The following is a 14,814-nucleotide window of genomic DNA, read 5'->3' on the forward strand; positions in this document are numbered from 1 at the left end:
TTTGTTGTAAAAGACAAGACCAACACCGTCCGAACAGGGAGGCCCATTGTTACCAAACAGCCCCCGTGTCATCCTCAGCTCTTAGGCGTCGCCAGATGTGGATACAGAGGGGCATGTGGTCAGCACACTGCAGTCTTAGTCGTTGTCAGATTTCGTTACAAGTGTCGCTACTTCTCAATCAACTAGCTTGTCAACTGGCCTCACAAGCGCAGAGTGGATCCCACTTGGCAAACACTCAGCTGACCTGGATGGTGACCCATTACATCTAAGCCCGACAGTGCTTAACTTCGGTTATAACACGGAAACCGCTGTCACCACTGAAACAAGGCTTTTGGCATTTTTCTTTGGTCCATATCTCAAATACTTTCATTCTCTTCTTTTCTGGTTTTCCCACAGTCCATGTTTCACAACTACACCACGTTGTGCTTCAAACGTACATTCTCAGAAATTTATTCCTCAAATGAAGATCTATGTCAGATACTGTGAGTTTGTGGGTTTTATTTTGTCAAGTTGCGCAAGTACCCTTTGAATCCTGCAAGAAACAATTTCTACCTCACACTACTACAGAAGTGAGACAGTCGCTCTTAATGTACCAACAAGAACTGCTTGGAAAAAATTCAGCAATAAATATCTTATGGAGTCGTCCGCTGTAAGGAAAAGACACAAAAATATTCTATATATTCTTATCTAACTAGTGGGATACGTGGGTATGGGAGTATTGCTAGTTAGTGTAAGAAAAACATTAAACGAACGAAAAATATTATTTATTACAAAAAAAGTTCTGAGAAATCAAGTGAAACTTTTTCTTATAAAAAATAATAATAAATTTCTGGGTTCTTTTCGGAACAGTAGATTGCCTCTTATGGATAGGAATGGTATTATTTTACAAAGTATTGAAAGGTTCTTTTCTCCCTTTTCTTTAAAAATATTATTTACTCGGCAGAATGGCTGAAAGCTGCGCCTACATAACTTGAATAACTTTTCTAGGTACGGTCAAGGCTGTTGCAGGAGAATTGTAGTGGAGTGTAGTGTTAGGGAGGACAGATGGGGCTCGCATATGCTGCAGCACACAATTCCGTGAGCTGCGACGACTGCTGCCTGTGTCGCTCGCTGCTGACAAATAACACGACTCTCTCTTTCTATCTGGATTGAACTTTGCCGATCAAACTCTCCCTACGCCTTGATGAAGTCAAGGACTCCTATCCGCCCCTGGTCTTACTATTGGCGTGGTACACCAGTCAGATAACCAGTCCACCGCGATGCCACTCAATACTCACTTGCATGCGTTTAACTAATACTCTGTAGATGTTAACACCGCACAATAAGTGTGGCGGCCAACACAGTGAACAACTCTTAATCGCGAGCGACTCAATATAGAGCGTCACTCCGATTCGGTAACGACACAGGTGCTCTCCCAGTGAAGTACTGAGGAGAGACTTTGTTCCTCGCTATTTGTGTACACATACGAGCGCACTCGCTCTCGTTCCGTGTTCCTGCTCCAAGTGCGACAACGGAACGGCCCCTTTTTCTGGAAAAGTTGCAAGGGTATATCATTCGCTGCCTTCCCTCACTCCTCTAGCTCTTTGTGTCAGAAATATTTCGTCAATCAGCATTGCTCTTTTAAAAGGGAGAATGACGTTTCGTTTAAGTCGACCAATGCGGAAATCTGTAGCATCTGTGTTAGGCGTATACTGTCCATTTGTGAGAACTCTGTAACTACACATTCGGTTCGGGAAAAAATGCATCTTTTGGGCGCTCCCACACAATGTTGCAGAATTTGATTTTAAATCGAACATGGGGGTCGTTATCCCTTCGCTCTGGCAATGCTGTCTTCTCACTGGGCGGTCGCTTTGGCCGAAGTAGGTATGTTGCAGCAGGCTGGTTTCCTCTTTAGAACGAAAATTCCTGTGGCCGTTATGTTGTGTAATCCAGATCGACTTATTCAACCTCAGTGTGGGCTTTCGATTTACTTATTATATTTTCATATCACTTACATGAATTCATACAAAATGGACTCTACCTTATTGAGTTTGGGTTCGAATGAAGCGTCTCTATATGCAGAATACGATTGTGAGGACGGAATATGTAAGAATGAAGGTCAGGAGACCATGCCACCTTACAATACTAGTAGACTGATGTTGGTCAGGAATGCCCTATCTACCAATTGTATTTTGCTTTTTATATCTTCCTTACTCCTATCTCACGTAAGTTATTTTGCCGCCTAAGTAGTAGATTTCCTTAACTTCATCTACTTCATGTTCACCAATCCTGATGCTTATTTTCTCGCTGCTCTCATTTCTGTTACTTCTCATTACTTTTGTCTTTCTTTGAGCTACTCTCAATCCATACTTTGTGCTCATTACAATGTTCAGTCCACTCAACAGTTCCTGTTATTCTTCTTCACTTTCAATGAGGATAGCAATTTCTTCATCGAAACCTATCATTGATATCCTTTCACCCTGTGTTTTAATTCCACTTTTGAACTCTTTCTTTTTATTTCAGTCATTGCTTCCTAGAGGTATAGATCGAACGGTAACGGCGAAACACTACATTCTTCTCTTAATATTTTATAATCCGAGTGCTTCGTTCTTCTTGATTTACCACTCTTGTCGATCCCTTTTGGTGCTTGTAAATACTGTAAATATTACCCGTCTTTCACAATAGCTTATCCCAATTTATCCCAATTTACCTCAGAATTTCGAACATCTTGCACCATTTGATAGTGTCTGACGCTTTTTCTAGGTCGACAAACCCTTTGAACGTGTCTTGAGTTTTCTTTAGTCTTGCATCCAGTATCAGCCGCGACGTCACTGGTACCTCTTTCGTGCCTTTACCTTTTCTAAAGCAAAACTGGTCATCATCTAATACATCCACAATTCTCTTTTCCTTTCTTCCGTGTATTATTCTTTCAGCAACTTGGATGCATGAGCTGCCAAGCTGACTGTGCGATAATTCTCGCACTTGTCACTTCTTGTAGGCTTCGGAATTGTATGGATGAAGTTTTTCCGAAAGTTAAGTAGTATAGCAGTGGACTCGTACATTCAACACGCAAGCGTGAATAGTCGTTTTATTGCTACTTTCTCCAATTATTTTGGAAATTCTGCCGTATTTTAGTTTAAGTCTTCCAAAGATCTTTTAAATTCTGATTCAAATACTGGATACCCTATCTTTTATGTATCGACTCTCGTTTCTTCTCCTATCACGTCATCAGACAAGACCTCCCCTCATAAAGGCCATCAAAGAATTCTTTCTACCTATCTGCTCTCCCTTCTGCATTTAATACTGGTATTTCAACTGCACTCTTAATTTCACCGCTCTTGCTTTTAATTTCTGCGAAGTTTACTTTGACTTTCCTACATACTGAGTCAGTCCTCCGGACCATCACTTCGTTTTCGATTTCTTCACATTTTTCATGTAGCCATTTCACCTTAGCTTCCCTGTATTTCCTGTTTCCTTTATTCCTAAGTGACTTGTATTTCTGTATTTCTGAATTTTATTCAACTTTTTTGTACTCCCTTCTTTCATCGATCAACTGAAGTATTTCTTCTATTACGTACGGTTTCTTCACAGTTACCTTCTCTGTACCGACAGTTTTGTTTCCAACTTCTCTGATTGCCCTTTTTAGAGTTGCCCATTTCTCTTCAACTGAACTGCCTACTGAACTTTTCCTTATCGCAGTATCTATAGCCTCAGGAAATCTTTCTTCATTGTTCAGCACTTCCGTATCCCACATCTTCTCTGACTAAATCTTTGTGACTGGTCTCTTAAACTTCAGCCTACTCTGCGTCACTACTGAATTGTGATATGAGTCTATACATGCTTCTGGGTACGAGGACAATGCAATATGTGCTATCTCGTTCTCTGCCTTACAATGATGTAATCTAACTGAAATCTTCCCGTATGTTCCAGCCTTTTTCCATGTATGCATCCTCCTCTTACCATTTGTGAACAGTGTGCGCTATTATTAGCTGCAATTTATTGCAGAAATTAATTAATCTGTCTCATCACATTACTAGTATCAAGCCTATATTTTCAAGTTTTCTTTCTTCTACTCCTTCCCCGACAAACACATTCCAATACCCCGTGACTATTCGATTTTCATCTCGTTTTACGTACTGAAGTACACATTCAAAAACCTCATATACTTGCTCCATCTCTTCATCTTTGGCTTGCGACGTCGGGTTGAATAACTGAGCTGTCGTTGCTGGCGTTGGCCTGCTGTATATTCTGATGAGAACCACCCTATCAATGAACCGTTCATAGTAACTCACTCTGTGCCCTACCTCCCTACTAATAACGAATCCTACTAGTGGCATACCACTTCCTTTCTGTCGCTGTTGATAGTACCCTGAACTCACCTGACTCAGCTAGTATTTTACATTTCTATTTGTTTTTGTCTTACGATAAATAAAATAAATATGCTTCCTGAGTGAAAGACGCAGTGTGAGGGCTGTGCGACTGGTGGGCTTTTCGTTAATCGTTCCTGAATAGCTAAGCCGTGAAGAGCACTGTCAGCGAAGGGTCAGGTTCCGGGATCGAGCTCTAGTTCGGCATAAAGTTAATCATTATGGTAATACTAGACTGGCTGCTAAGAGTAGAAAACTTAATAGTCACGAGCATCTGAGGGTAATAATGACATATCTGATACAGTCTCCATCCATTAATTGTAACTGTTTTAATAGATGGTTCAGCAAGCCGCAGAAGATATTATCGTGCGGAAATGTGCTTGCATGCAGTCTGTGTAGGCGTCGTAACGATCAGTTACGTGCGCCCTCTACAAGGACAGGCAGCGTTGCATAGTAACTGTTCTGGGAAGCGCCGGTCAGGAGGTTACTGAGGGTGACTCTCGGAAGGCCAAGAGTCCGAGAGCAGCCGGGTATAAGAAGGCCTCGAAGTAAGAGGCCTGGCACCCACTGGCGTTCGTGCACCTGCAGAGGTACTCGCCATGGCTCGTACACACTTGCTGGTGCTGTTGGCAGCGGTGGCGCTAGCCGCCGCTCAGAATCCACTGTCGCAGATCCACGTGGACATGGACGCGCTGCTCGCAGACTCGGCCAAGGTGGACGCCGCCGTGCAGTGCTTCGTTCAGGACGGCGACGACTCCTGCGAACCACTCGCGAAAATCATCAAAAGTACGTACACCTCACACATGCATTGCGGGCGCTGCTGCAGTCATTTCAAAACCGGGATAGTGCTTGTTGTTGTTGTTGTTGTTGTGGTCTTCAGTCCAGAGACTCGTTTGATGCAGCTCTCCATGCTACTCTATCCTGTGCAAGCTTCTTCATATCCCAATAAGTACTGCAGCCTACATCCTTCTGAATCTGTTTAGTGTATTCATCTCTTGGTCTCCCTCTACGATTTTTACCCCCCCCCCCCCCCACGCTGCCCTCCAATGCTAAATTGGTGATCCCTTGGTGCCTCAGAACATGTCCTGCCAATCGATCCCTTCTTCTAGTCAAGTTGTGCCACAAACTCCTCTTCTCCCCAATCCAATTCAATACTTCCTCATTAGTTACGTGATTTACCCATCTGATCTGAAGCACTATATTTCAAAAGCTTCTATTCTCTTCTTGTCTAAACTATTTATCGTCCATGTTTCACTTCCATACATGGCTACACTCCATACAAATACTTTCAGAAACGACTTCCTGACACTTAAATCTATACTCGATGTTAACAAATTTCTCTTCTTCAGAAATGCTTTCCTTATCATTGCCAGCCTACATTTTATATCATCTCTACTTCGACCATCATCAGTTACTTTGCTCCCCAAATAACAAAACTCCTTTACTACTTTAAGTGTCTCATTTCCTAATCTAATTCTCTCAGCATCGCCCGACTTAATTCGACTACATTCCATCATTCTCGTTTTGATTTTGTTGAGGTTCATCTTATATCCTCCCTTCAAGACACTGTCCATTCCGTTCAACTGGTCTTCCAAATCCTTTCCTGTCTCTGACAGAGTTACAATGTCACGGCGAACCTTAAAGTTTTATTTCTTCTCCATGGATTTTAATACCTACTCCGAATTTTTCTTTTGTTTTCTTTATTGCTTGCTCAATATACAGATTGAATAGCATCGGGGAGACGCTACAACCCTGCCTCACTCCCTTCCCAACCACTGCTACCCTTTCATGCCCATCGACTGTTATAACTGCCGTCTGGTTTGTGTACAAACTGTAGATAGCCTCTCGCTCCCTGTATTTTACCCCTGCCACCTTAAAAATTTGAAAGAGAGTACACCAGTGCTTGTTATATTCAGCGAAGGTGCTCGTTATTGCAAAGTACACACCAGTCGTTTCTGAAGCTCCCCAACTCATTCCTATAATTCGTACTTAGTTTGATACCAAATAGCTTAAATTAGACGACACGGCAGAAGATATCTAACTGGAAAGACATTCATAAATTTAGTTTTACACTCACCTACTTGTGTACTTTGTTGTGCTAAGGATTTGAATTATTGCTGATACTCTAGGTAGCTAGGCCTCCTTGAACACTTTCCGTCTGAATCAGTTGTATTATGTGAGCAATTTTAAACTTGCGATTACGATCATTCACTTTTCTGACACTAAGAAAAACCTGAGAATTTGTCTCCCAGGGAAATACAAACATTATCAACGGAATGAAAAATATACAGCAGTGCGCAGCACCGCTTTTCTGTTTTAATCCTTCTGGAGACGCGTCACGGCATCGATTCTATACGACACTGAAACCACGGAGGTACGCTGCCTCTTGATTCCTCAACGGGTTCCATCCTAATAGAATTGTAGAACTAATATCAGGGGCATAATCTTAGTACCCTCAAATTGCAATGGCGTTTTCTTTTAACCCGCGAAACAAAACCATAGCGCGGCGCATGGTCACGTTGAAGGTATAGCTCAGTGCTCTACACGAGTGTTTGTCTTTAAAATCTTTCTGTGTGTACTGCCGCGTCATCATATAAAAACAGGGTGCTTGTAATTAGTTATAAATAAGTAATCCTTAATTGTGGAGATGGTAATTAACTCACAGAAATGTTCGATACAGTACTGAATGCAGTATATCTCCAAATTATATTTACGAATGTTCAATGTGGTTACCTTTCGTAAAACGAGAAACGTCTACATCTACATGATTACTCTACAATTAACATTTAAGTGCTTGGCAGAGGGTTCTTAGAACCATAATTATACTATCTATCTACCATTCCACTCCCCAGCAGCCCGCGGGAAAAAGGAACACCTAAACCTTTCTTTTCGAGCTCTGATTTCGCGTATTTTATTTTGATGATCATTGCTACCTATGTAGGCTGGGCTCAACAAAATATTTTAGCATTCGGAAGAGAAAGTTGGTGACTGAAATTTCGTAAATAGATCTCGCCGCGACGAAAAACGTCTTTGCTTTAATGACTTCCATCTCAACTCTCGTATCATATATGCCACACTCTCTCCCCTATTACGTGATAATACAAAACGAGCTGCCCTTTTTTGCACTCTTCCGATGTCTTCCGTCAATCCCACCTGGTAAGGATCCCACACCGCGCAGTAATATTCTAACAGAGGACGAACGAGTGTAGTGTAATCTGTCTCTTTAGTGGACTTGTTGCATCTTCTAGGTGTCCTGTCAATGAAACGCAACCTTTGGCTCGCCTTCCCAACAATATTATCTATGTGGTCTTTCCAACTGAAGTTGTTCGTAAATTTAACATCCAAGTAATTAGTTGAATTGACAGCCTTGCGAATAGTACTATTTATCGAGTAATCGAATTCGAACGGATTTCTTTTGGAACTCATGTGGATCACCTCACACTTTTCGTTATTTAGCGTCAACTGCCACCTGCCACACCATACAGCAATCTTTTCTAAATCGCTTTGCAACCGATTTTGGTCTTCGGATGACCAGACGGTAAATTACAGCATAATCTGCGAACAACCTAAGAGAACTGCTCAGATTGTCACCCAGCTCATTTATATAGATCGGGAACAGCAGAGGTCCCAGGACGCTTCCCTGGGGAACACCTAATATCAATTCAGTATTACTCGATGATTTTCTGTCTATTACTACGAACTGCGACCTTCCTGACAGGAAATCACGAATCCAGTCGCACAAATGAGACGATATCCCAAAGACCCGCAGCTTGATTAGAAGTCGCTTGTGAGGAACGGTGTCAAAAGCTTTCCGGAAATCTAGAAATACGCAATCAACTTGAGATCCCCTGTCGATAGCGGCCATTACTTCGTGCGTTGTGTGTTGCACAAGAACGATGTTTTCTGAAATCGTGCTGATTACGTATCAATAGATCGTTCCCTTCGAGGTAATTCATAATGTTTGAATACAGTATATGGTTCAAAACCCTACTGCAAACGGATGTCAATCATATAGGTCTGTAGTTCGATGAATTACTCCTACTACCCTTCTTAAACACTGGTGCGACCTGCGCAATTTTCCAATCTGTAGGTGTAGATCTATCGGTGAGTAGCGGTTGTATATGATTGCTAAGTAGGGAGTTATTGTATCAGCGTAATCTGAAAGGAACCAAATCGGTATACAACCTGGAATTGAAGGCTTGCCCGTATCAAGCGATTTGAGTTGCTTCGCAACCCCTAAGGTATCTACTTCTAAGAAACTCATGCTAGCAGCTGTTTGTGTTTCAAATTCTGGAATATTCCATTCATCTTGCATGGTGAAGGAATTTCGGAAAACTGCGTTCAATAACTCCGCTTTAGCGGCACAGCCGTCGGTAACAGTACCATCGGCACTGCGCAACGAAGGTACTGACTGCGTATTGCCGCTTGTGTACTTTACATAAGATCAGAATTTCTTCGGATTTTGTACCAAATTTCGAGACAATGTTTCGTTGTGGAGCCTATTAAAGGCAGCTCGCATTGAAGTCCGCGTCAAATTTCGCGTGCCTGTAAATTTTAGCCGTTTGTAATCATTTTTCTGCCAAATCCTATGAAGCAAATCTTCATGTATGGTGGCAACGCAGCTCGTCGATGTTTCCCGGAAACAGAGGAACAAACACTATAATGTAACCTCATGCACAGAAGTCCACTGAGATTAAATTAGGTGATCGTGGTGGCCACAATATTGCTCCATCGCATCCAATCGAAGTCAGAACATTGCTGCGGAGATACTCGACAGTTTCACGATGATAATATGGTGGCGCACCATCTTGCTGGAAAATAAATTCTGTACCCTTATCCTGTCGCGGTTAAGTCATTTTGTAATGTTAAGGGATGTCAGGGTACGATATGCCAGTTACAGCTGACTCGGCAAGAAAGAAAGGACCGTAAAAAAACATTTGCCTTGGCCGAGTCCCGTAAATGTTCGATTAGGTTACATGCTATGTGCTCATCTACATGCGAACATTAAGCCGATTCACTTCTCCGCAGGTATGGAAAGTCGTCGTCACTGAACACAATTCTATTAAGAAAATTATCTTGAGTCTCCATTTTGTTAAACGTTTCTTTACAAAACTCAGCTCGTTTTTCTTTGTCACTTTCTCTTGAAGCTTGCGGCAGTTACAATTTGTAAGGTTTGAATAACAGGTGTTTCCACATTAAGCGTATTGAGTTCATGTCCCGTTGATTTACCAGAAATGCGAGATCAAGAATGTAAACATGTTCAATTACTGCGTCAGAGACTGCTGGACGGCCTTGTGATACATAGCCAGTTTCGGCGAAAGGTTTGTAGACATCAATAAAAGTTTATCTTTGAGATGGTGGTTTGCGGTATTTAGTACTGAACTGTATGTGAAGTGTAGTAACGAGTTTGTATTCATGCAAAGACAAACAGCATTGCCCACATTGTGCACTGTTATACGAATCCATGATGACTGTTGGAATGACTTATTCACGTATGCTACCTATCAGGAACATCGAGAACTAACAGTGTTAGCAAGAAATAAAGCTTGAAGATATACTGCATTTAGTGCTCTATGAAATATTTCTGTGAGTTATTTGCCCAAATTACAATAAAAGTTTACTTTTGTGTAAATGCCGACCGCTGTGGCCGAGCTGTTCTAGGCGCTTCAGTCCGGAACCTCGCTGCTGCTACGGTCGCACGTTCGAATCCTGCCTCGGTCATGGATGTGTGTAATGTCCTTAGGTTTAAGTAGTTTCTAAGTCTAGGGCACTGATGACTTCAGATGTAAAGTCCCATAGTGCTTAGAATCATTTGAACCATTTTTTTACCTAAAAAAATTTGTGAACACTCCGTACTTATAAGCCTAAAATACTGAAGGAAAAGACGTTTCTGCTGCGATTCAGTGATATGCTTCAGGACATAAAGTAATTAGTTGGGAGTGAATGCTTCAATACATTGCATTTCTTGTGTTCTCAGAATAGCAGCGAGGTCAGTTTTCTTATTATTTCATTGATTCAAAAATAGCACTGTTCGATGGTAGGGAGGCGATATGGGGCAGACTATTTGTGGAATGAGCTTTCCACTCTGTAGCGGAGTGTGCGCTGATATGAAACTACCTGTCAGATTAAAACTGTGTGCCCGACCGAGACTCGAACTCGGGACCTTTGCCTTTCGCGGGCAAGTGCTCTACCATCTGAGCTACCGAAGCACGACTCACGCCCGGCCCTCATAGCTTTACTTCTGCCAGTATCTCGTCTCCTACCATCCAAACTTTACAGAAGCTCTTCTGTGAACCTTGCACAACTAGCACTCCTGAAAGAAAGGATATAGAGGTGTGACCGACCGAGACAGATGGTTGATCACTTGCCCGCGAAAGGCAAAGGTCCCGAGTTCGAGTCTCGGTTGGGCACACAGTTTTAATCTGCCAGGAAGTTTCATATCAGCGCACACTCCGCTGCAGAGTGAAAATCTCATTCTGGAAACATCCCCCAGGCTATGGCTAAGCCATGTCTCCGCTATATCCTTTCTTTCAGGAGTGCTAGTTCTGCAAGGTTCGCAGAAGAGCTTCTGTAAAGTTTGGAAGGTAGGAGACGAGATACTGGCAGAAGTAAAGCTGTAAGGGCCGGGCGTGAGTCGTGATTGGGTAGCTCAGATGGTAGAGCACTTGCCCGCGAAAGGCAAAGGACCCGAGTTCGAGTCTCGGTCGGGCACACGATTTTAATCTGCCAGGAAGTTTCAGACTATTTGTGGTTTACACTGCTTGCTGGTAGCTGATATCCTGGTACGAATCTAAGAGAAGTTTCTGGATGGCGTATTTTCCTGATCGTAACGACGGCGGTTATGCATGCTCTGTTCGTTTAGCCAGTCGCAGCCTTCGCCCCTGCCCTGCGATTGGACACGACCACCTTTCCGGGACTCCTGGTAGCCGGAATGTCGGCAGCCTGTAGCTTCCTTCAGCTACACTATTTCAGTTTTCTTTCTTATTTTACGTCTGAGCACTCCCGACTGTCTTACAAGTACTGGTGCTTCATGAAACATAATAGCCTGCCCACAACAGAGATGGTCTTCCGCTAGTGCTGGTCTATAATGCTGCCCCTACCGAACATTGCGTTTATGCTCTGCTAAGCGAGTGCTAACAGGCCTCCCCGTTTCTCCAGTCTAGCCTATACGGCACACTAAACGTATTAGGTTGGTGGACAATTTCGTTGCGTTTTTCAGTAATTTTAATAAACACAACAGGTATAGATAACAGAGATTTTAGTTATCAATTATAATTCGCCTTCACTTTTTACAGTCTTCTAAAGCTAGTCTAACTTTTCGATTCCGCGACTGTAGAAATCGTGTGGTTTTGAGTCACAGAATCCGTCGAGCCATGTACGGAGCGCATCTGCATCCGGAAAGGAAGTTCCTTGAAAGTTGTTCGATAGAGAGCGGGAAAGGCGAAAATCTGAGGGCGCAAGGTCAGGTCAATAAAGTTGCTGCGGAGCTACTCTACAGTGTTCCTTTTCAGCGAGCAGAATGTTGTGGAGCATTGAGTGGAGTAGCATTATGTCACGCTGTCTCCCTGGTAGTTGAACTGCGTGGCAGTTATTGAAAATAAATGCCAGTAGTTCGTAGTTCACCACACCGTCTCTGTTTCACCAGATGCATAACATTGTATATGTGCGTAGGTCTTTCTACGGGGAGCTGCAGCTTTGTTTGACTTGAACCATTCCTTTCATTTCCTTATGTTAGCATAAGACAATAATTGACGCCTGGACTTAGGGAAAGGCAGGATTCAGCGTGGACGGGGCCGTAATTAGTTACCTTTGGTTGCCCAGTTTGTTTAAAAATCACGTACATTTTATTTGGAAACAATTGCAAATAAAGTTGACAATAAGAAACTGACTGTTAAGACACAATGTCTAATTAAAAAAATTCTTAAGCAAGTAGAACTCTTGGCTGAAGGCCTTATTGACCAGAAATTCAAATTATTTGTCGGCTGAGGTTCCCAATAGTAATAAATAACAATTTGACGGCTGAAGGCCTGGATATCAAATTCTTAAGAACCATTTAAATTTCACCAAGAGATACTAAAACATTTTATAAAAAGACAATCATCAAAATTTCACTATTAAGAGACAATATCTAATTAAAAATTCTTAAGACCAATTGCTTTGACGACTGAAGGCCTTATTGACAAGAAATTCAAATAATTTGTCGGCCGAAGATCCCAATAGTAATAACTCAAAAACCAATTTGGCGGCTGACAGACTGGATAGCAAATTCTTAAAAAGCAATTAAAATTCTTCGAGAGATATTTAAAGAAGAATCATCAACATTTCAGTATTAAGGTATTTGTCTAATTAAAATTTCTTAAGACAAGTTACACTCATGGCTAAATGCCTTCTTAGCAAGAAATTCAAACTCTTTGTCGGCTGAAAGCTCAAACATTAATAATTCAAAATTAAATTTAAAAAAAATACAATCATCACAATCTGATCAAATTAAGATAGAAGTGAACCTCAGACAGTGCTCCAAGGATCGACCTGGGAAAGTCGTTCAACTTCGTAAACGATGAGACAGGTAGCCAAGAGTTGTATTTACTTAACCGGATATTTTTGATCTTTAAATATTTGCCACTTATCAGTTGTAATGGTGATGTAATGGAGTCGGTCATGCAAAATACAAACTGCCATATGGATACAGAGCGTCCGCTTCTAGAAAGAAATATGAGATCATCTTACTTCTCCTTACATACATCTCTCAAAGGACCGAACTACCAAACGTAGACGAAGCACTGCACGGACAGAAAGTATAGGAAATTGGTTTTCTCTTAAAGCTTATTTAAATTAACTTCTAGCCACACTTCTAGGTGTAAAAGAAATTGAAAGTTTCGGTGAAATAATCTCTGAATTTCATCCACAGGCCTGATCTCGGAGATGGTGAAGACCAACTGCGCCGAATGCTCTGAATCACAGAAGGATGATGTTGCGAAATTCCTGTCGTACGTGTCTAAGAATAAGCCAGACGATATGAAGAAGCTGCTCACCAAGTATGACCCTAGTGGAGAAGCTGTGGCGAAGTACGGAGACAGCTGGAGAGCCAAAGGAGTTAACTTGTGAACATACACTCACTCACCAAATAATGATTAATATGTAAACTGTAGATGTACAGTATCTAATAAATAAAATAAATGGTTTAAAATTTTTTTTAAGAACACTTTTATCGTAAACATAACTATGAACTACTTAGCTGTTTCTTAATTTACAATAGTAGTAGCAGTAGTAATTGTAGGAGTAGTACTGACAGCATGAACATGTTTCTTAAAGAAAGGGGGAAAGCATCATTTGCCTCGCCTCTCCACCGATACTGCATAGATGGTGTTACTACATTTCGGTAGACTCTAATTCACTTCATATTTATTTCGCTCAAATGGAAGTTCTGTGGATGGAAGAGATTTCCAGCCACAGAACTTCCTTTTGAGCGAAATAGAGTGTCACGTGGTATTAGCGTAATGGCAACATCGTTCTGCACCCGCCCACTCCGTTTCAGACACAACACGAAGTAAAGAGGATGAAGCAATCAATTTTTCTGGTTTGATAGAGAAACGGGTTTAGCAGTTAAAAGCCTTCGTGTGCCTCCCATACAGGGGATCTGTAATTGAGGTGGTTAGAGTCCTTATAAACTTCAAGTATGGTAGGGGCAGGGTTAGGGAGTACGACTGACCTACTTAAACCTGTCGACTTCAGACGTGGCAGTAGTAGGTCATTCCACAGTGCACACTCGCTGCACTCCTTGTTAATAAATTAATGAATTAAAAAATGAAGGAGAGAAATACACAGGTGGGATCACATGTGGATATAGGTGGATTTTTTTTTTAGGGTAAGTTTAATGAAAACCGAATTGTGGACCGAGTGGTAGATCACGAGATATTTGAAGTTTAATTAAACTCTGGATTTAGTATTCTTGGGGACAAAAGCTGAGGGTATAGGCCCTTTTCTGTTCCTTATCTATATAAACGATTTGGGAGACAATCTCAGCAGCCGTCTTCGGCTGTTCGCAGATGACGCTGTCGTTTATCATCAGTCATCAGAAGATCAAAACAAACTGCAAAACGGTTTAGAAGAAATATGTAAATGGTGCAAAAAGTGACAGTTGACCTTAAATAACGAAAAGTGTGAACTCATCCACATGACTGCTCAAAAGAACGCTTTAAACTTCGGTTACTCGTTAAATCAGTCTAATCTAAAAGCAGTAAATTCAACTAAATACCTAGGAATTACAATTAAGAACATTTAAATTGGAAGGAACACATGGAAAATGTTGTTCGGAAGGCTAACCATAGACTGCGGTTCATTGGCAGGACATTTAGAACATGTAACAAACCTACTAAGGAGGCTGCCTACACTACGCTTGTCCGTCCTCTTTTAGAATACTGTTGCACTGTGTAGGATCCTTACCAGATAGAACTGACTGAGTACATTG

At 41.7% G+C, this 14,814-nt stretch overlaps 1 protein-coding gene across 1 annotated transcript; it reads left to right on the plus strand.

Annotated features, from left to right (window-relative positions):
• The first annotated feature begins 4,902 nt into the window (after nt 1-4,902).
• Nucleotides 4,903-13,532, plus strand: LOC126273082 (ejaculatory bulb-specific protein 3-like). Its single transcript, XM_049976495.1, has 2 exons — nt 4,903-5,132; nt 13,255-13,532. The coding sequence occupies exons 1-2, from the start codon at nt 4,946-4,948 to the stop codon at nt 13,449-13,451; spliced, it is 384 nt and encodes a 127-aa protein (XP_049832452.1). The 5' UTR covers nt 4,903-4,945; the 3' UTR covers nt 13,452-13,532.
• The last annotated feature ends 1,282 nt before the right edge of the window (nt 13,533-14,814 follow it).

Source organism: Schistocerca gregaria, chromosome 5, assembly GCF_023897955.1.
Source record: "Schistocerca gregaria isolate iqSchGreg1 chromosome 5, iqSchGreg1.2, whole genome shotgun sequence".
Taxonomy (NCBI): domain Eukaryota; kingdom Metazoa; phylum Arthropoda; class Insecta; order Orthoptera; family Acrididae; genus Schistocerca; species Schistocerca gregaria.